Source organism: Zosterops lateralis (genome assembly GCF_965231275.1).
Source record: "Zosterops lateralis genome assembly, chromosome: 26".
In the NCBI taxonomy this organism is placed as follows: Eukaryota; Metazoa; Chordata; class Aves; order Passeriformes; family Zosteropidae; genus Zosterops; species Zosterops lateralis.
Genome location: NC_139786.1, coordinates 695,499 through 715,485, shown reverse-complemented (window position 1 = coordinate 715,485; position 19,987 = coordinate 695,499). Strand labels below are relative to the sequence as shown.

At 59.7% G+C, this 19,987-nt stretch overlaps 1 protein-coding gene across 1 annotated transcript; it reads left to right on the top strand.

Annotated features, from left to right (window-relative positions):
- SYT2 (synaptotagmin 2) lies at nt 1–15,765 on the top strand. The gene is made up of 9 exons (XM_083878512.1): nt 1–65; nt 10,983–11,165; nt 11,300–11,469; nt 12,730–12,846; nt 13,051–13,218; nt 13,368–13,535; nt 13,920–14,037; nt 14,404–14,537; nt 14,975–15,765. The coding sequence occupies exons 2-9, from the start codon at nt 11,000–11,002 to the stop codon at nt 15,179–15,181; spliced, it is 1,248 nt and encodes a 415-aa protein (XP_083734638.1). The 5' UTR covers nt 1–65; nt 10,983–10,999; the 3' UTR covers nt 15,182–15,765.
- Nucleotides 15,766–19,987: the final 4,222 nt, after the last annotated feature.

Below are 19,987 nucleotides of genomic sequence, written 5' to 3'. Positions count from 1 at the left end.
CTCTCCTCTCCCTGCCGGATCCTCTCCTCTCCCGGCCCCGCCCGGCCCCGCTCGGCCCCCGGCCGGTAAGTGCCCCCCCCCCGCAGTCCCGCTGAAGTTCCCCCGGTGCCGCAGGACGGGGCACCCCGAGATCCCCCAGCCCGTCCCGAGGGGGATCCGCTCTCCGCCCCGGGCGGGATGGAGAACTCGCCGCGGGCAGCGGGTGGAGCTCCCGCCGTGTCCCGGGGCTGGACAGGGACCGGGAGCTGCTTTTCCCGGGAACAGCCCGGGCCGGGGGTCCCGGAGCTCCCCGGGGCTGCCAGGGGGGCTGTGACCGGGAGGGGCTGGAGAGGAGCCCGAGGGATGGAGAGGAGCCCGAGGGATGGAGAGGAGCCCGAGGGATGGAGAGGAGCGCGGCCGGTGCTGCAGGAGCCGCCGGGGATCACCAGGGGCGTGGGGACCCTCCCGGAGGGCTGAGACCCCCTGGGAATGTGGGGCCGGCCCGGGGGTGCCGCGGGGTCAAAGTTGCTGGGGATGCTCCAGTCCCATCCCTGGGACAGTGGGTGCCCTGGGGCGCTGGGGATGCTCCAGTCCCATCCCTGCGGGCAGTGGGTGCCCTGGGGCTCTGGGGATGCTCCAGTCCCATCCCTGCGGGCAGTGGGTGCCCTGGGGCGCTGGGGATGCTCCAGCCCCATCCCTGCGGGCAGTGGGTGCCCTGGGGCGCTGGGGATGCTCCAGCCCCATCCCTGCGGGCAGTGGGTGCCCTGGGGCGCTGCCCCGGGAGCGGCGGGGCCCTGGGGCTGTTCCCGCAGCACTGCGGGATCCCCCAGCCGGTGTTGGGAGCCCCGGGGGCGGCGTGGCCCCGGCACAAACCCCCTGCACTGGCGGCTCCTTCCCTTCCCAGCGCCTGGCCCGGAGCCAGCCCCAGGCAGAGCTTTGCTCTGGGTTCCCCCGCCGTGTCCGGGATCCTCCCGCAGCCCCCGGGAGCTCTGGGGGCGCGGCCGGGCCGGGGGTCGCTCCAGAGCCGGGAATGTCCCCCCGGGAATCGCTGTGCCCGGCACATCCCTCAGCCCAGTTCCTAAAGAGGGATCCCAAAGGAGCTCTGCCGGTGGCGCAGGGGACGGGCGGCGTGGCAAGGTGACAGTGGCACTGGGGGGACACACGGAGCCGTGTCACCCCGGGCTCGGTGCTCTCCAGGTGTGTCAGGGAGTGTTGTCTCTGCACGAGCTCCCCTTGGCGCAGCGCTCAGTGACTGAGAGCGCCCGGGGTGTCACCACTGCAGAGTGTCCGGCGGCTCGGCCTCCTGTGCTGGGGAGCTGAAGGGCTGGGCTGGACCCCCCTGCTGCTCTGTGGGGCTGCAGGGCAGGGCTGGACCCCCCTCTTGTGCTGGGGAACTGCAGGGCAGGGCTGGACTCCCCTCCTGCGCTCTGGAGCTGCAGGGCGCTGCTGGACTCACTCCCCTCCTGCTCTGCTGCAGCAAAACTTCACTCCTGAGCTCAGGCTGCTGCTGCTGCTGCAGCGGTGCTTCTCCTGCCCGCCCCGAGCGGCAGCGCAGCCGCCGGCAGGAGTCTCCGGGCTGCTGCTGCATTGTCCCTTCATGGCACAGGGAGGGAGTGCCGGGGGCTGCGGGACCCCCGGGGCATCCCTGGGGCATCCCTGGGGCTCTGCGCCTTTGCCCCGCCCGGGTGGGTTTTTTGGCCGCAGAGTTTGGGCGGGGGGACAGCGTGGTCGGTGTGCAGGGGAGTGATGCAGCCAAGGTCACTGAGACAGGGGGAGTCCCCTGTGCTGCCCGAGAGCGGCACAGCCCAGAGATCCACCCCGGTGTCCCCAAAGCCAGGCGCCTCTCGGGGTCCCCTCCCTGCCTGTGGGTGCAGTGCAGGGATGGCTCTGACCTTGCCCCATCCCCTCTCCTGGCCCCCCGTGGTGGCTCCGCTGCCCCTCCTGCCCCAGGAGCCACGAGAAGCCCCGGGGGCCCCGGTTGTGCAGGGCCAGGACACGGCCCTGGCTGTTTGTGAGTGGGGATGAGCAGCCCTGCACTGCTGCCCTGGCTCTGCACCCGCAGCCCCCGTGGTCCCAGGGGAGGGGGACACAAAATCCAGTCACACAGACCCACATAGATGTACATAAATATATATTATAAATATTATTGAGAAGGAGGTTTGCAAACACAGCCTCCCTGGTCTATTTGCTGCTGGCTGCTCCCCTGGGAGCTCCTCCTGCTCCCAAAGCCCCAGGGGTGGTTTCTGGGCTAGAGCTGGAGGCCAGAGAAGTGAGCCGTGCCTCCTGCTCCCCGCAGGTCCTTCCTCCAGCTCAGCAGGGTTTGGCACAGCCCCAGCTCTGGGAGCCGGGTGACTGCGGCTCCTGGTTGTGCAGGAGTTTCTCCTTCCCCGGGCTGCGCAGGGAGCTGGGAGCTGGCAGCCCTGCTGCCCTCCTGCAGGATCAATGCCCAGTGTACAGATGGGACCCACTGCTTTAAAGTCCTGGATTTTTTAATTCCCTCCCCCCGGCAGTGCAGCTCGGCCCTGTGCCCGGCCCTGCTCAGCCTGGTGGCCACCAGCACCTTCCCTGTGCCAGTTTTCTGGAGCCGCCAGTGAGTGCAATCAGCAAAATGCTTTTGCCCTTGGCTACAGTCGGCCTTTCCCTCCTGGATGAACACCCTGCTCTCCCCTGGCTCGTGGCCTCAGCTCAGCTCCCCAAAGCACTCTTTGATTATTAGCCCTAATAATTGTGTTATCGCATTGACTGAGCTGTTTCAGATGCCAAAGCTAATTTTGCTCTTCATGCCTTCCTTCATCGGTAATGGGATTTTGATAACATCACGCATCCAAAAGTATTGGATAAACTTGGCATAATTCCCCATTTATTAATTAAACCGTAAATTAGGCAGCGTGCGTCTGGAATCTGAATGCCCCAAACTGGTGTGATCCTGCTGCTGGCCCTGTCCTGCCAGCCCTGGGCTGTGGGATCCTGGTGTCCCCTGCTTGCTTTGGGCACTGCCACATCCAGGTGGGACCACCTGCTCCACAGCTTCCTCCCTGCTGGAAGTTGTGATGTTTGGAGTAGGAATTGTGTTGTCCCTGAAATGAGCTGCTGGTGAGCAGAGTCAGAGCCTGGCAGAGCTCCCTGTGCCCCCAGGGTGGCTCTGTGGGTGCTCTGGGAGGGGTGGCTGCAGCCAGCCCTGGCAGTACCTGTGGCAGTGCTGGGCTGTGCCAAATCTCTGCTGTCTGGAGCCACATCCCGCTGTCCCACACAGGCAGTTTTGTCTGACAGTTGCACCAAAACCATCTCCACTGTCTCTCTGTGGCCCTACTGACCTGGAAGGCACTTCTGGCCCTGACAGGGTGTCCTTCTCCTTGTGCATCTTAAGGAAAGCTGGTGTGTTTTAATTAATCCGGGATGTTTTGTGCTCTCCAGCTTTTCCCAGCCCTGCAGGGTGTAGCAAATGTGGACTCTGGGCTTGTGCATTGCTGGGGATATGGGGAAACCAGGAGCAAAGTGTGTGTTTGTGGCACTGTGGGATGTCCAAGCCCTGAGTCTGAGCTGAGCTGGAGGGGCCTGGGGGGGTCTGTCCTGCTGCCAGGGACCTGGGGAGCTGCTCTGGGACCAGGCTGAGGCCAGGGGGATTGGGAGTGTCTGTGAGCAGCAGGATGCCCAGGATATTCCTGTGTGCCAGGCTGGTTTGGGAGCAGCAGAGCTGAGCTGGCAGCTGAAATCCTGGCATGGGATGAGGCATCCCTGACCCCTCTGAGCCTCATGGGGTGCATCACACCACAGCAATTCCACCAAAACACCATGGAGGGGGGATCAGCCTCCAAACTGCTCAGCACTGTCCCAGGGAGATGCCTCCTACCTTCTCCTGCAGGACACAGGCTGGCCCTGGGGACGTGCTGGGACTGAGAGCTGCTGGTTCTGGGGAACCCCAAGTGGCATCACAGTTCCCACCGGCCCTGAGCAGAGCATTCAAGGAGGAAAACAACCCCAAATTTCAGAGCCACGCATGAATTTACAAGCACACAAACTCCCTGTGGGCTCTGTTGCTGTCTTGCTCTGTTCCCAGGGGAGTTCCCAGGGTGTTTTCTCCTGGAACTGAGGCCTGGTAGAGCTGGGATAAGGTGCTGGGTTGTGCCCACACTGTCCATGCAGCACTGTGACACCCCTGCCAGCAGCCTGGCACAGCCCCTGCCTGGTGCTGCAGTGACTGTGTGTGCCTGTGCCAGCTCAGGCACTGCCCTGTGCCAGGGAGAGCCCAGCACAGCAGAGAGCTCCTGCTGGAGGGGTTGTGGCCATTGGGAGGGATGGTGTGGCATAACTGCAAGGGAAGCAGTTCAGGAGCAAGGCTGTTTTGCATCTGGGCTCTTCAGGTTTTTTCCAGGGGAGGAACAACCTTCTCCAGGATGCACCAGTGGAGCAGCTCCTCTGTGCAGCCCTGAATGTGTGTGCTGTTGTGCTTGTGCAGACAAAACACCTGGAGTCACACAGGGGTGCAGTGCAGAAGGGCTGGGCAGGGACAGAGGACACCCTTGTGGTGTCCAGGGGCTGTGCTCATCACCCCAGCTGCACTCCTGGCTCTCCTAGTGACATTTCTCCATCTGCAGAGGTTTATTCATGGCAGTTAGTCCCGTGTCCTGGCCTTGGCAGGGCTTTGTGCCATTACAAAAATCCCCTGTGTCCTTGCTGATCCCATCATTGTGCTTCCTCCACTCTCTTTGCCACCCCAAATGCCACCAGATCAGATGGCCCTGGGGACACAGAGCTCTGTTCTGCCTCTGGGCTCTGTGTGCCTTGGAGCTGGGCAGGCAGCACCAGCATTGCCCCCACAGGCATCCAGTCCTGGGGACTGAGCCCAGGCTGACAGGGAGGAGGGGGATGAGCATTGCTGGGAGCTCCCCGGGGCTGGGGATGGTTTCCTGGGTTCCAACACCAGCCTATCAAGGCCTCGTGCTTGGCTGGGAGCTGTGGAGATCTCCCTGGAGCCTCCCCCTGGAAATGGCCCTGGTGCCTTGTGTCTGCTCTCTGTCCCGCCGGTGGAGCTGGGGAGCAGCACAGGGTGTGTGTGCCCTCCCTGCCCCGTCTGCCATCGATCCACCGCGTCTGGGCTCGCTCCTGGAGCCTCTTCTGGCTCTTCCCCAGGAGCTGACCTGGCTCTTTTTCTCTCCTCATCTCTCTCCATCAGAGTGGCACAGGGCCATGGCTGGGAGTTGCCAGCACTGTGGCCACGGTGCTGGCAGCACGATCCCAGCCCAGGAGGCACAACTTGGAACTCTTGGCTGTGTGGTGGGCTCAGAGTGCCAGGGCAGCTCAGGCATCACCATCTGGTGCCCTATTTAGCTGCTCTCGTGTTGCCTTTGGAGCATTTGCCACAGCATCCCAGTGCTGGGGAGTGGGCTGGGCTCTGGCAGCACCTGGGATTTGTGTTTTGGGAGGCCTCTTTGGCCATTCATGGCTCTGTGTGCCAAGGGTGGGCTGCCTGGGGTTGGGGTGAGCCTGGTGTTTTGCTGGTGCTCAGTGCCATGTGGGATGCTCCATGTGCTCTGCTGTCCTTGGCAGCATCTGTGTCCCCACAGCTCAGGGGACTTGGTCTCCAGCACCCCCTTTTCTACCTGTGCCATGGGGGACATGGCATGAGCCAAACCCCTCTGGCTGAAGAGCTCCTGGTGCTCCTGCAGCATTGCTGTGGGGTGAAAGAGCAGTGCAGCACTGATGGGAGACACTGAGAGGCAAAAAGCCACAGTGGAGAGGGGGAAAAGGTGCTCACCAGTCTTTTCCCTGTTGGCACCTAAATTTCAGGTGGCAGTGCCTGCCCCAGCTCCTGCAGGAGCCCTGGCACCAGTCCCCTCCTGCCCTTCCCTCCTGGAGCAGCTGGAAACCCAAGTCAGGGCCTGATCCCTCTGGAAAAGTGGGCTTTGGGGGATCAGCACCTCTGGGTGCCAGGCAGGGCTCTGGGTGCCCACAGTGGGTCCTTCTCTCCTCTGATGGGGGCACTGGCACCGTGGGCTGTCACTGCCCGTGTCCCCCCTCTCACCTCAGGGCTGTTCTGATTTCAGAGGCAAAGGCACAGACAGTCCCTGAGTGCCTCACTGGGCACCTGGCACTGGTGGGTGCCAGCAGAGCTCCCCATGCAGGGCGGGGTCCCTGGGCAGGGACAAACCTGAGTTACAATGCTTGGGAGGCTCTGCCATTGCTGAGAAACACTCCAGTGCCTGCTGGGTGCTGGCTGGGGTGAGGCTTTGCAGGAGGAGACGCACAGGAGGGAGCAGGGCAGGGTGGGATCATCCCTTACCCACACTGACCTTTAGGTGTCCATCCAGTGGGAGACTTCTGGCAGCAGGAGCTGCTGGTTTGGCTTGGGAACACCAGAAGCCAATCTGGAACCCAAATGATGGACAAGGGGTACCTTAAGGCTGCAGTTACTCCTAGATCTCTCTTGGTTTTGCTGTGAGTAACACAGATCCTCTCTCATAGCAAACACTGGGTGTGAAACTCATCAGTTCTTAATTTTTTTATTTCACAAGCTCTCCCTCATGAGCTGGGGGCTGAGTCTCCTTCCTTGGGGCCAGGGGCTCCATGATGAGGAGCCAGGAGCTCATCCCAAGCTGTGCAGTGTGGTGCCCCCCCGAATTACTCATCCCTGGGGAAGAGCCTGAGCTTGGGGCTGCTGAACCCCAGCAATTGTTATTTTTAATTAGCTGAGCTGGGAGCTGGTGGGTGATGAGGCCATGAGTGGGGTGTGCCATGGTGGGGAGGAGGGTGCTGGCCAGCTCTGGTCCCTGCTGGTGCCTGCAGGATGGGGAGCAATGCTGGGGGTCCCCGTGAGGTCTCATAGCTGTCCCTGGCCCACTCAGAGCTGGGGGAATGCTGAGCTTCAGCCCCATTCAGGGATTTCCTCTCTCAGGGTGCTGCTTCCCATTCTGTGCCTCAGTTTCCCTTGGAGGGTGGGGGTGTCTGCCCAGCAGCACCAGCTCATACAGGGGTTTGGGGACAGGAAAACGTGTCCCTGTGAGGGTGATGTCCCAGCAGCTCAGTGTGATGCCCTTGTCCCATCACCCCCCTCAGCTGTAGGGACACCCTCCCCTGGAAATTGTGGGGCTGGGGGAGCAGAGAGTCCCCTTGGCCCAGCACAGGGGATCAGGGTGGGAGTGTGGGGGGAGCCCGGGGGCTGCTCCCCCATCCTGTGCTGAGGGTGCTCAGGGTCTGCTCTGGCTGTGCTGGGGAAGGGGATCAGGGATGAGATTCCAGGGTTTGCTGGGCTGTTGCAGAACCCCTTTGCACCAGGGCCCTGCAGCATCTCCCCCCCAGCACCCCCTGATCCTTTGCTCTGGTGCCTTCACACATCTCTCACCAGTAATTCTCTGGTAATTAAATGACCATTAGAAGCCAAGTCATGTTTTTGCCTTAATTAAAGCCTCCTGTCTCACCGCTGTGGGCTCAAACTCTGGCCTGGCGTGTCCCCTTCGTGTCCCTCTCTGGACCAACCCTCTCCCTCTCTGTCCCTCTCTGGGCCCATGGGAGTGATGGGGAACCAGGGCTGTGAAGGGCTGGGGGGATGCACAGACACTGTGCCAGGGGGTCCAGCAGAGCTGGGATCTCCCCGGCAGATGTGGGATCTCCCCCTCTGCAGTGCTGCATTTTGGGCCCCTCCAGCTCTTGTGCTCCTGATTCCAGAGGCAAAAAACACCTGCTGGCATCAAAATCCAGATGGGGCACTGCTGAAATATCTCAGCTGTGCTCTGGAATCTCTGCTCACCCCGGGCTGCACTGCAGGTCTGTGCAGGTTCTGTAGTGCCCGGGATTCCCTCTGGCATTGAGGTGGGGCTTGAAACTGGCTCGGGATTTTCATTCACGGCCATCCAAGCCCGGGCCCTGGCACAGGGCAGGACAGTTTTGGGAGGTCTGGGGGATTCCCAGATCTCAGTCCCAGCAGGACAGCTCAGACCTGGCTTTGCCATCCCCTACAGGAGCAATAACTCATCACTCCAGGCCCACGGTGGCAGCTTCCCCCAGATCAGGGTCCCCCTGGGACACTTCACCCCTCTGGGCTGGGGGGCCCAGGGCTGGGACCCCCATCCCCTCCTGCCCAAGCCCAGCCCCTGCTCGGTCAGCGCCGGCTGCTGCTAATTGCTGCCTCAGCCTCATTAATCTTCATTTGTGGCTGTTCCTGCTCTCCATCATCCCCGCTTCACCTTCCTGGAGGGGAGAGGTTCCTGCTGCTGGAGGGGGGAGGTTCTTTGTGCCCCTGCAGAGGAGCAGCTGGATTCCCCAAAAACCCTCACCCTGATGGGGCTGAGCTCCCCGGGTGCTGAAGTGTCCAGGGACATCCCAGTCCTTCTGTAGATCCCCAAATCCTCACCCTGGGTCTGGGTGCAGAACATCCTGGCTGATGAGAGCAACTTCCCATTGATTTCCTGCTTCTCCCTACACGGTTCTCAAAGCCCCCCAACCACTGAATCCCCCCCTCTCCATCCTTCCCCATCCCACCCTGACAGGGAGACACTGATGGGATCTCTGGCTCCAGCCTGGGATTCACATCCCACAGACCTTGGGGTGCTGCTGGGGAATGGAATGCAGCAAATGGAGTGTGTGAAAGGGAGGGGGACCCCCCCATCCACCCCTCTGCTCCCTAAAATCAGCAGTGGAGCCAGAGAGGTTTAGCCCAGGAAGGGCTGGTTTGGAGCCAGGGAGGTTTAGCCCAGGAAGGGCTGGTTTGGAGCTCAGTGCAGTTTCTCAAGGTTCAGTGTCAGCTTTAACGGGGTTTGGAGCAGGTGGACATGGGGTGGATTTGGGAATTTGGGGGCTGAGCCTGGGGGCTTCTTCCAGGCCAGATGTTTGCAGCTGGGGGACACTGCCTGAGGGGGCACAGGGTGGGCTGCAGGAGGGTTTTAGGGGCTCTGAGGGTGATGCAGCATTGCAGGTACAGGCACAAAGTGGGGCTGGGGTGGTGTGTTAGGGCAGCTGGGAAGCTGCTGCAGGCCGAGGATATGGGGTGTCCTCTGGGATGTGGGAGGGCTGCAGTGGCAGGTTTGGGGTGCTGCACTGGGGGCTGCAGGATGAGGCACTGGGGGCTGCATTAGGGGAGAAATGCACTGTGAGGGTGATGGGTTTGGTGGCGTTCAGGGTGCCCTGTGGGGGCAGAAGTGGCAGCTGGGGGGCTCTGGGAGCCCCACACTGCAGGGACAGTGCCATGGGGGTCCATGGGTGATGTGCCACCCTCCCCACCCTCTGCCCTGGGGGTCTCTGCAGCACTGCCTGCCTGGAGCCCACCCTGTCCTGCTTCATGGGGAGCTCCTGGTGGGGTTTTCCTTGGGGGGAGAAGGGTGCAGTGGGTCCTGCCAGCCCCATCAGCCTCTCCTGATGGGTGCTGCACCCCAGGGAGATCCCCAAGGACCAGCAAGGACCCCCTTCCTAGGCAGGATTTATTCATGATGCCTTAACCCAACCTTGTTCTTCAGCCAAGGGCTGACAGAAATGGTTAATTATAACCCTGATATTCTCTTTACATTCCTAACCCGCGATCTTGGCGAGGGGGGTAGCGGGGAGCAGTGAGGGGTGGCAGGGAACAACTGCAAAACCAGGCAGGAATAAAGAGGAAACTCCAAGAACCACCAGGAGTTCCTGGGCAGGGGCAGCCCCGCGGGGTTTGGGGGTGCGCTGGGGATTTTTGGGGGGGCCGAGCTTCCTTCCCACCCGCAGCGCCGGCCCTCGGCCCCTCGCCAGCCGCTGCCGCAACTTGCAAAGAGGAGGGGAAAAAAAATTGCAAAAGGAATGAAAAAAAAAAAAAAAAAAAAAAAAGGCAGCGGAGCCGGAGCAGGACTGCAATGCAGTGCCGCAGCCAAAGCCGCACGGCCCCCGCCCTGCCGGGGACACGGGCTGGGACCGGGACAGGGGCTGGGACCGGGACAGGGGCTGGGACCGGGACAGGGGCTGGGATGGGGACAGGGGCTGGGATGGGGACAAGGGGCTGGGATGGGGACACAGGACTGGGATGGGGACACAGGGATGGGATGGGGATAAGGGGCTGGGACTGGGACAGGGGCTGGGATGGGGACACAGGACTGGGATGGGGACACAGGGATGGGATGGGGATAAGGGGCTGGGACTGGGACAGGGGCTGGGATGGGACACGGGGCTGGGATGGGGACAGGGGATGGGATGGGGACACAGGGCTGGGACCGGGACAGGGGCTGGGATGGGGACATGGGGATGGGATGGGGATACGGGACTGGGACAGGGACACGGGACTGGGATGGGGCCGAGGATCTGCCCATGGAGTGGGAGCAGCTCTGCCCCCACAGCCGAGGGGTTGGGCTGCCCCACTTGTGCCTGGTGGGGACACGGGATGTGCCCAGTGGGGACCAGGCCCTGGAGGTGAAGAGACATCCCCAAGACCACCCTGCCCCACTGTTTGCTCTCTCTGCTGTGTAGAGCCAGCTCTTCCCTGCTTCCATCCATCCTCAAAATGTGCCCTGCCAAAGCTCCCTGGGGGCTGGAAGAGGAGCAGTGTGTTGCTTCTCTTCTGTTCCCAGACTTGGGAGCTCCCCTGGGGCTGGGCAGGGAGCCACACCAGTGCTGGATCCCTGTGGGGTCTCAGCCTGCGGTCTCTGCCTGAGAAAAGGAGGAGATGGGAGGGCTGGGTTTGTCCAAACTGATCTCATTCTTTTCTCCTGGGGATGCAAACCCCCTCCCCTCATCCCAAGTGGCCTTGCCAGGTGAACATCCTCCCAGAGTGTCCCCACTGTCCCTGGGAGGCTGAGCTGGCACCACCATTGATGCAAAGCTGGGTGATGCTCCCAGTGGATTTGGAGATGTCAAGGGTCAGGAAACCCAGGGCCCAGCTGGACTTCCCAGGGCTTGTGAGGGGTCCAGGTGACATCTCACAGACATTATGCCCCTCCAGCAGAAGATGAGGTGTCCTGGTGCTGCCCACACACACACACACTGTCCTGGGGACACAGGGAGGAGTGGGGACAGCACTGTGTGACCTGTGGGGTGATGATGGTGTGTTCCAGGGAGCCCCTGACCCACCATGACCTTCAAACAAGCCTCCATGATGGCCCCGGAGGCCACGGCCAGCACGGTGCCCATGGGCACCATGGAGAACTCCACCGAGGCCGCGGGGCCGGGCGAGAGCAAGGAGGACATGTTCACCAAGCTGCGGGACAAGTTCATGAACGAGCTCAACAAGATCCCCTGTGAGTAGCTGCTTTCCCAGGTGTTACCCTCCTGATGGCCCCCCAGCACTGCACTGGCTCCAGAACAACCTCTGGGGTTTTTGTTTGGCCGGGAGGGAGTTCAGGGCTGACACCACCCTGGTTTTTGCCCCCAGTGCCCCCCTGGGCCCTCATCGCCATCGCTGTCGTGGCTGGACTCCTCATCCTCACCTGCTGCTTCTGCATCTGCAAGAAGTGCTGCTGCAAGAAGAAGAAGAACAAGAAGGAGAAGGGCAAAGGCATGAAGAACGCCATGAACATGAAGGACATGAAGTCAGGCAACCAGGTGATGTCCTCCTGGGCTGCTTGGCCAACAGCCCCTCTGGCTGGGCTATGGACTGTGTCAGGGCACTCGTAGATCAGATTGGGATGGAGCTGCCAGCACCTGAGACAACAGCAGTGTCCTCCTCCAGTGTCTGGTGGCCCAGATGGACCAGGCTCAAGCTGGCCTGGACCTGCCAATGCTTCACCTGAGCCAGGAAATGTTGATTTAATCCCTTGTGTCTCCTGGGCCAGACTCATTTCTCTGAGCCTTCACCAGAGAGGAGAGGGCCACCAGGCCAAAACACCTGCCAGTTTGGGATCTCCAAAATGTCTGTGGTGAAGTGGCAGGTGCTGGTACCTCATCCTGGTGGCCAGCCCAAGGCAGGCTTTGGTCCCCACAGGCTTGGAGCCACTCTGGCCATTGCAGTGTCTTGACCCATGGACATTTGGAGGGTGTGGGAGGATTTGGGGATCTGTTCCTGCCCTTCAGGGCCATGTGGGCACCACGGGTGGGCAGACAGGGCTGGAGCAGGAGAGGGGGGAGGTGTGGGGTGGGATTCCCCAGGAGAGGGTGAGGGTTTTATCCTCTGGGGCTCCACAGGTGGTGCAGGTGATCCCCTCCCTGCCCTGGGTCCCTCCGTGTGTGTGTAACGTGTCTCTCTTTGCCCACGGTGCCCTCCCTGTCCTGCCCTGCTGCCCTGGCCGTCTCTCTGCTCTGGGACACCCCCCACGTAAGTGTCACCATCATCCTCCTCCTCCACCATCTGCTCCCAGGGGGGTGTGGGGCTGGGGACACACCAAAGAGGGGGCAAGGAGCCAGGACTCCCACCCCATGGGCTGTGCTGGGAGAGGCAGGGAGAGGGGTGGATTTCCTGGGGACAATCTGTTTCTGAGCCTGCAAAGCCTGGAAATGGCCCTGATAAGCCCTTAGCTCTGGCTGTGGTGCTCCTCAAAGCACGGACTGGGGGGCACAGGATCCCCCACCTGCAGGCACCAAATCTCCCTCCACTGGAGTCAATCCCTGGCCCCCCTGGCAGCCCCCCATGTCATTCTGGCTGGATCAGCACTGGAGGCTCCCTGGGAGCTGCTGTGCCCCCCTCAGCCTGTTCTGTTCTGTCAGTTCCCAGCACATGGATCTCCTTTCCTCTGGTGGGGAGAGCCTGGGTGCAGAGATGCCAGGAGGGTTGGGGTGCTGAGACCCCCAGGGTTGTGGGGCTGGGGCTGCTGGGCTGTGACCGTCCTGCTGAGCTGGACACCTGGGCTGCCATTCCAGGACCAACAGGACGACGATGATGCAGAGACGGGTCTGACAGAAGGGGAAGGTGAGGAAGAGGAGAAGGAGCCAGAGAACCTGGGCAAGCTGCAGTTCTCACTGGACTATGATTTCCAGGCAAACCAGGTGATGGAGGGGCTGGGGCTCAGCTGGGGAGTGGGATTTGCCCATGGGGGGAGTTGGGATGAAGGCAGGTCTCTGGGGGGCAGAGGGAAGGAGGAGCTGGGTGCTGTCACAGGAAGTCCTGCCCCATGTTGGACTGGAGATGAGCCCTTGGCAGCTGCAGTGCGTGGCTGGGCTGTCTCACTGAGGACTCCTCTGCTCTTCCAGCTCACAGTGGGCATCCTCCAAGCTGCTGAACTGCCAGCTTTGGACATGGGTGGCACCTCAGACCCCTATGTCAAGGTGTTCCTCCTGCCTGACAAGAAGAAAAAGTATGAGACCAAAGTGCAGAAGAAGACCCTTAACCCTGCCTTCAATGAGACCTTCACCTTCAAGGTAACCCTTCATCCATAACACAGGGTTACGGATAAATCCTTCCCTTGGCTGTGGCAGCCCCATGTGCTGACTTTCCCTTCCAGGAGTGGCTGGTCCTGTCCTGGGCTCCTGCCAGCCCCTTGCAGCCCAGTTGTTGTCCCTCTGTGCAGGTGCCCTACCAGGAGCTGGGAGGGAAGACTCTGGTGATGGCCATCTACGACTTCGATCGCTTCTCCAAGCACGACATCATTGGGGAGGTGAAGGTGCCCATGAACACGGTGGACCTGGGCCAGCCCATCGAGGAGTGGAGGGACCTGCAGAGTGGAGAGAAGGAGGAGGTGAGAGCCTGCACCCAGCTGAGGCCCTGCCTGGGGGACTGAGATGGGGGCTGGCCATGGGTGAGCTCTGCTTTCAGGGCCACCCCACAGTCACAGTCACCGTGGGGTCCCACCAGGGTACCATGAATATCTTGGCAGTCATTGCTGGGCAGGATCTGACCTTTTGTTCCTCTGTGTAAAAATATTTCTATAACAAAAATGACTATAATACATCTTGGGTGTTGTGCTGGGCCTGGCTTGTCCTGGACCCATTGATCAAACCCTTGTGTACCAGCTTGTGCCTGGACTGAGCAGGATTTGGGGGGACCTGCATATGTGAGTGTCCAAACATGAGCCCCAGGGACTGGCAGGGCTTTGACCTCCCCTCTTTGCTCCTCTTGGCAGCCAGAGAAGCTGGGGGACATCTGCATCTCCCTGCGGTACGTGCCCACGGCTGGGAAACTCACTGTCTGCATCCTGGAAGCCAAGAACCTGAAGAAGATGGATGTCGGGGGACTCTCAGGTGGGTGTTGCTCAGAGGCAGCTTTGCCTTGCCTGGCCCTGCTGGGGGCTCTCAGCATCCTCTGTGGGGCAGGACTCTGGGGTCACCTGTCCAGCAGAGCTTGGGAACCCCCCAGTGCCTCCTCAGGCCTTGGAGGCAGCCCAAGGTCTGGCTGGGGGTGAGGGGAGACAGGCACGGGATACGTCCCTGACTTTTGGGAAGGATGGATGCTTCCAGTTTGGTCCCCCTGGTTCGAGCAGGATGAGGATGATACAGAACCTGGGGTGGTGAAAGTGCTCCTCTGCCATTTGCTCCTGGTCCTGCTCCTCCTGGACCTTGACTGACCTCAGCCCTTGTCCCTGGCTAATGCCCCATCCTGACCCCCAGATCCCTACGTGAAGATCCACCTGCTGCAGAATGGCAAGAGGTTGAAGAAGAAAAAGACCACAGTCAAGAAGAAGACCCTGAACCCCTACTTCAATGAGTCCTTCAGCTTTGAGATCCCCTTTGAGCAGATACAGGTTTGTCTGATGACTCCCCTGGGGTGGAAGATGTCCTAAAGCTGCCTGTCTAAGATGGCAGGTTATATACACTTTGATATAGTTTACAAATGGCAGGTTATATACACTTTGATATATTTTACAATTGTAGTTACTTCTCATTGGCACACAGCACAGGGAAAAATGCAAACAAACATTGTTTTACTTTTCCTTAAGGTGACTAAAGTGTTCACACTAATGACTATACCTATTAACCTCTAAAAACCCCACTATCTCTCACTAACACTGTAACATCTAATTTCTAGCTGCACCACAGGTTTCACAGTTGGCCTTGGTGTGGGACCCAGGAATTCCAAAATTCCTACAGTGGGGCTCATCCTTGGGGGATCCCTGGGGCACCCTCTCATGGCCACTGCACCTTTCCACCCCTCTAAAAAAAAAAATATTTCCTCCTTTAGAAAGTCCAAGTGGTGATCACGGTGCTGGACTATGACAAGCTGGGGAAGAACGAAGCCATCGGGAAGATCTTCACAGGGTTGAACTCCACGGGCACGGAGCTGAGGCACTGGTCTGACATGCTGGCCAACCCCCGGAGACCCATCGCCCAGTGGCACTCGCTGAAGCCAGAGGAGGAAGTGGATGCAGCTCTCGGGAAAAACAAATAGGCAGCTCAGCTGGCGCTGCGGACATTCTGACCCAGAGCTACTGATACCTCACTTCTGCAACCTTCCTTTTTTGTTTTTTTGTTTTTTTGTTTTTTTTTTTTTGGTTCTGTTTTAAGCTGAAATGCCCTTTGATGCCTCTGGAAGGGTATCCAGGCAGTCCCAAATTGCTTCCAGGGGAAGAGGTTAAAGACATGGATGGTTCTTTTTTGTTCTTTGGCGTCGCTCCCTTTCTGCTGCATGTCCCATCGCCTCTGCTCGCCATCCCTTCCCAGTGCAAAGCCATGGGCACACCTGGGACCTCCCCAGCAGCTGTGTCACAGCCTGCAGCAGTGCTGCCACCATCCCACCCCTGGGATCCTGTGGGGAACTCTGGAATGTTGCATGGAGGTGATACTGGAGCCTGATGGTGTGAGACAACCAGACCCACTGTGCCTGCCTGGGGCACAACCAGCAGTGAGACAGAAAAATGGTGCAGAAGAGCCTCTGAAGAGACCAAGGTGCCCTCCCCCAGGAAGGCTGAGTGCCCCTGGCCAGCTCCAGGTTTGGGTTCTCGGAGAAGAGGCTTGCAGGGGCCGTGGATCCTGCTGTGGGGTGCTGAGCCCTCAGTGTTGCAGCAGGAGCTGTGGAGGCCACTGGGCACAGGGAGACCTGCCCCAAGGAGACACGGCGTGAAATGTGGATGCAGCTGCAGCACTGTGTGGATCACCACCACCTCCACCTCTGCTTTGTCCCCAGAGGAGCAGTGCTGGGTGATTCACATCCGTGTCACACCATGCCTGGTGAATCCCATAGATCAAAATGCTTCCACGAGGCAGGTTTACAATGAGAGGTGTCCAGATGTGAGGGGTGCAGCCCCCCAGAGCTGCACCAGGTGTCTCCCCAGAGACCCTCCATTGCATGTCCCAGGGTTCATTCAGCCCCCCTGTGGCACCCCAGGCTCAGGGCAGCCAGGGGGGCCATGGGGAGCTCCAGCCTCACCACCTGCTGCAGGTGGAACTGGAAAGCCAGCACAGTTCTCTGCAGCAGGGAGAGGGTCCAGCAGCCCTTGCCCAGTTCAGTCCATTCTGTGCTGCAGCTCTGATGTGAGCCTGTGTCCCTGCCCCAGCTCCAGATCCACAGCAGCCTCACTCTCTGCTCCCTTTGGCTTCCCTGCACTCAGTGCTGGGGGTTCTGGCACTGCAGCAGGGAGGGGCTGAGCCCCAGGGAGGTGCTGGCACGGGGGACTCTGCTCTGGGGGTCCAACACCTGCACTGGGATGGGAGTGCAGGGTGTCTCAGGTCCAGGGACAAAGTGCCAAAACAGCCCATCCCAATGCTGCTGGATGCTTTGGCAGCTCTGACTTCCCCAAGGGCATCTGGCCCTCTCCAGAGGTGGAGAGATGATGGGAAACTTGGTGGGAATCACCGGGTTTGAAACTTGGCTCAGGGGGTTCAAATGGACCCAGGGACCAGCCCCTGCCCCTGGAGGGTTGTGCAGCTCTGGGACAGGTCCCCAGGGCAGGACACCTCCATCCGTGGGAGGTTTGGGGTTCAGATGGCCAAACTGCAGTGTGGAAAGAGGATGTGAGAGGGGAACTCTAATGACCACCTCCAGCACCACTGTGGCTGCACCAGGCCCAGGCCCTGGGGGAGGTGGCCCTGGGGCCATGCTGGCTCTGCAGGGGTCACCCAGCCAGCGCTCTCTCAGGGCCATTTCCAGCTTTTATTAGTCCGTTTTCCTAATGGATGTGTCAGTGTCAACCGATGGAGTCCTGCCCTGCCCCTGCAGCCAAAGGGAGAAATTGTCTTGGGATGCTTTTAACAATGGGGAGCTGGAGAGGGGCCTGTGCCCTATGGCCGGGAGCACTGACAGGACTCAGTCTCAGTCTGGGCTCCATCCAGGCACTGGAGGAGTGGGTGTGGGGGCATTTGCCTTACATGGAATGGCTTAAAAGAGAAGGAAATTAGAAAAAGCACTGAAAAATCCTACTGTTTGCAGGCAGTGAGTGTGCATGGCCCTGCAGCATTCCCAGGGAACAGGTGGAGGTGTGCACACCTGGACACCTGCACATCACACCTGTACACCTGGACACCTGCACACCTGCTCATCTGCACACCTGCACATCTGCACATCTGCACATCACACCTGCACATCTGCACATCACACCTGCACATCTGCACACCTGCACACCTGCTCATCTGCACACCTGCATATCTTCACACCTGCACACCTGCACACCTGCACACCTGCACATCACACCTGCACATCACACCTGCACACCTGCACACCTGCACATCACACCTGCATATCTTCACACCTGCACACCTGCACACCTGCACACCTGCACATCACACCTGTACACCTGGACACCTGCACACCTGCTCATCTGCACACCTGCACATCTGCACATCTGCACATCACACCTGTACACCTGGACACCTGCACACCTGCTCATCTGCACACCTGCACATCTGCACATCTGCACATCACACCTGCACATCTGCACATCACAGCTGCACACCTGCACACCTGCACATCACACCTGCATATCTTCACACCTGCACACCTGCACACCTGCACACCTGCACACCTGCACATCACACCTGCACATCTTCACACCTGCACACCTGCACACCTGCACATCACACCTGCACATCTTCACACCTGCACACCTGCACACCTGCACATCACACCTGCACATCTTCACACCTGCACACCTGCACATCAAACCTGCACACCCCAAATGCACCCCCCACTCCCCCCTGCCCCCAGCCCCACCTGGTCTCTCCAGGAGTGCAGATCCCACCTGGCTCCTTCCCATTCAGCCTCTTCAATCCTCTGGGGAGGGGGAAGACTGTGACTTTAATACATTATTATTTTTTTTTAATTAAAAAAAAAAAAAAAAAAAGGGAAAAACCAACCAACCTATCAAAGCCATCTGCGCTGCCTCTGACCCCCCCCCACTTTTTTGCTGTGTGTAGGTAAATTATCTGGAGACATAGCTGTAAATACCAGGAGCAGTGCATGGCAAGCAGCGATAGCAGCAATAGCAGCAGCAGCAGCATGGCCCCAGCCCGGCACTGCCCTCCCCATCTCCCTCCAAAACTCATCCTTCCAGAGCTCTCCACCACCTTGATTTTTTCCCCCCCTTAAATAAAATTAAAATCCCCAATTAAATCATATAAAAAGAAGAAAAAAAAAATTAATGCCAAGAAAGCAGAGCATGCCCAGCCCGGGAGGGTGGCCCCACGTGTGTCGTGTTCCTGTATCTTTGTCGCGTTTGTCCCACGGCCGGGCAGCAGCAGCAGCATCATTGTGGCTTCGGTGTCCTGTGTCGCGTTTGGAGCATTTTTCACCGTCAGAGCAATTTTAGAAGCCATATCAGAGCCCGGAGCACCGGGATCGCTGGGGCCAGGCCCGCGGTGAGCCCTGAGCCCCCCTGTCCCCCTGTCCGTGTCCCCCGGGTGTCGCTGATGTCGGGCCGGACCCGCCGCTGCTGGAAAAGCTTTTCCGAGCAATTCGGGTTATTTGTGCCGTGGTTTGTGTTTTGGGGACGAGAGCTGGCGCTTCCCTCTCCCTCCGTGCCACGGGGATGCTCCGGGGCTCAAAAAGGGAAATGAATCCACGAGTCCCGGCAACAGGCTCGAGTTCCTTTTGTCTCCCGGTCCTGGAGGAGGAACCGGCTCCTCTGGGAGCCCCAGGCCCGGCTCTCCCGGCCCCGCTGTCCCGGCCCGGCCCCGGCAGAGCCGCTTTTAACGCCCCCTCCCCTCCTGTGGGCTCTGTCCTTCCGTCTCGGAGCGTTCCATGGTTATTTTGTAATGATTTCAGTCTCCTTATTAAAGAAACGAGCTGAAAGGAGCTGCTTCCCTTCTGGTTTTGCTGCTGGGGCTCCTGGGGGTCCTTGGGGAGAGACCCCGGGGGTGATGGAGGGATTGGGGTGTGGGGGAACCTCACCAGGGCCCCCAAAACAAGAATCATTAAATCATTTAAGTGGGAAATGCCCTCTGAGATCACGGAGTTGAGTCATGAACCCAACACTGCCGAGTTCAGCACCAAGCCTTGTCCCAGGTGTCACATTTTCAGGCACCATTTGGACACTCCAGGAATGGGGACTTTGCTGTTGCTTTGGGCAGCTGGGTCACTGTTTAACCACCTTTTCAGGGAAGAATTTCCCCCCAAAATACACAACTTGGCTGTTTCCTGCTGTCCTGTCCCTGTTCCCTGGAGCAGAGCCCACCTCCCCTGGCTGTCCCCTCCTGTCAGGGAGTTGTGCAAAGCCACAGGGTCCCCCCTGAGCTCCTTTTCTCCAGGCTGAGCCCCTCAGCTCCCTCTGACTTGTGCTCTGGGCACCATGAAACCCCAAATAAGCAAGGCCAGACCAGACATGGGACACAGGTGGGAAATACCAAAGGTCCCCGCAGAATTCTTTGCCCCCAGCTCAGAGTCTGGTCTGCACAGTCCCATCCTGGACACCCCCAACCCTGAGGGAAGAGCTCAACCACCTCTGAACTCTGGGACGTGGAGGGTCCAGCAGCCCCACCCAAGGCAGAGGAGTTGTCCCAGCACCTCCTGCCTGTGCCACACTTGGTGCTGAACAAACTTCTGAGCAGAGAAACAACAGGGTTTGTCACCAGGGTGGGGAATGGGCCTCATCATCCCCAGTGTGGTGTGAACAGGAGATGGGATCCTCTCCTTTTTCATCTTTCCAGAGATTTACACTCCACTGCCTTCATTTCAGCTTCCCCTGAAAAGGCTCCTGTGCTGCAGCTGCAGAGCATTTGTGCTTTTATGGATGATGGATATTGTCATGCCATGAGAATTTTGGGA

Excerpts from the sequence above, each read along its gene's own strand:
- SYT2 (XM_083878512.1), top strand. The coding sequence starts at position 11,000 with ATGACCTTCAAACAAGCCTCCATGATGGCCCCGGAGGCCACGGCCAGC. Across the intron at positions 11,470-12,729 it reads ACATGAAGTCAGGCAACCAG|GACGACGATGATGCAGAGAC; the intron begins GTGATGTCCTCC and ends CAGGACCAACAG. Across the intron at positions 14,538-14,974 it reads TCCCCTTTGAGCAGATACAG|AAAGTCCAAGTGGTGATCAC; the intron begins GTTTGTCTGATG and ends TTCCTCCTTTAG.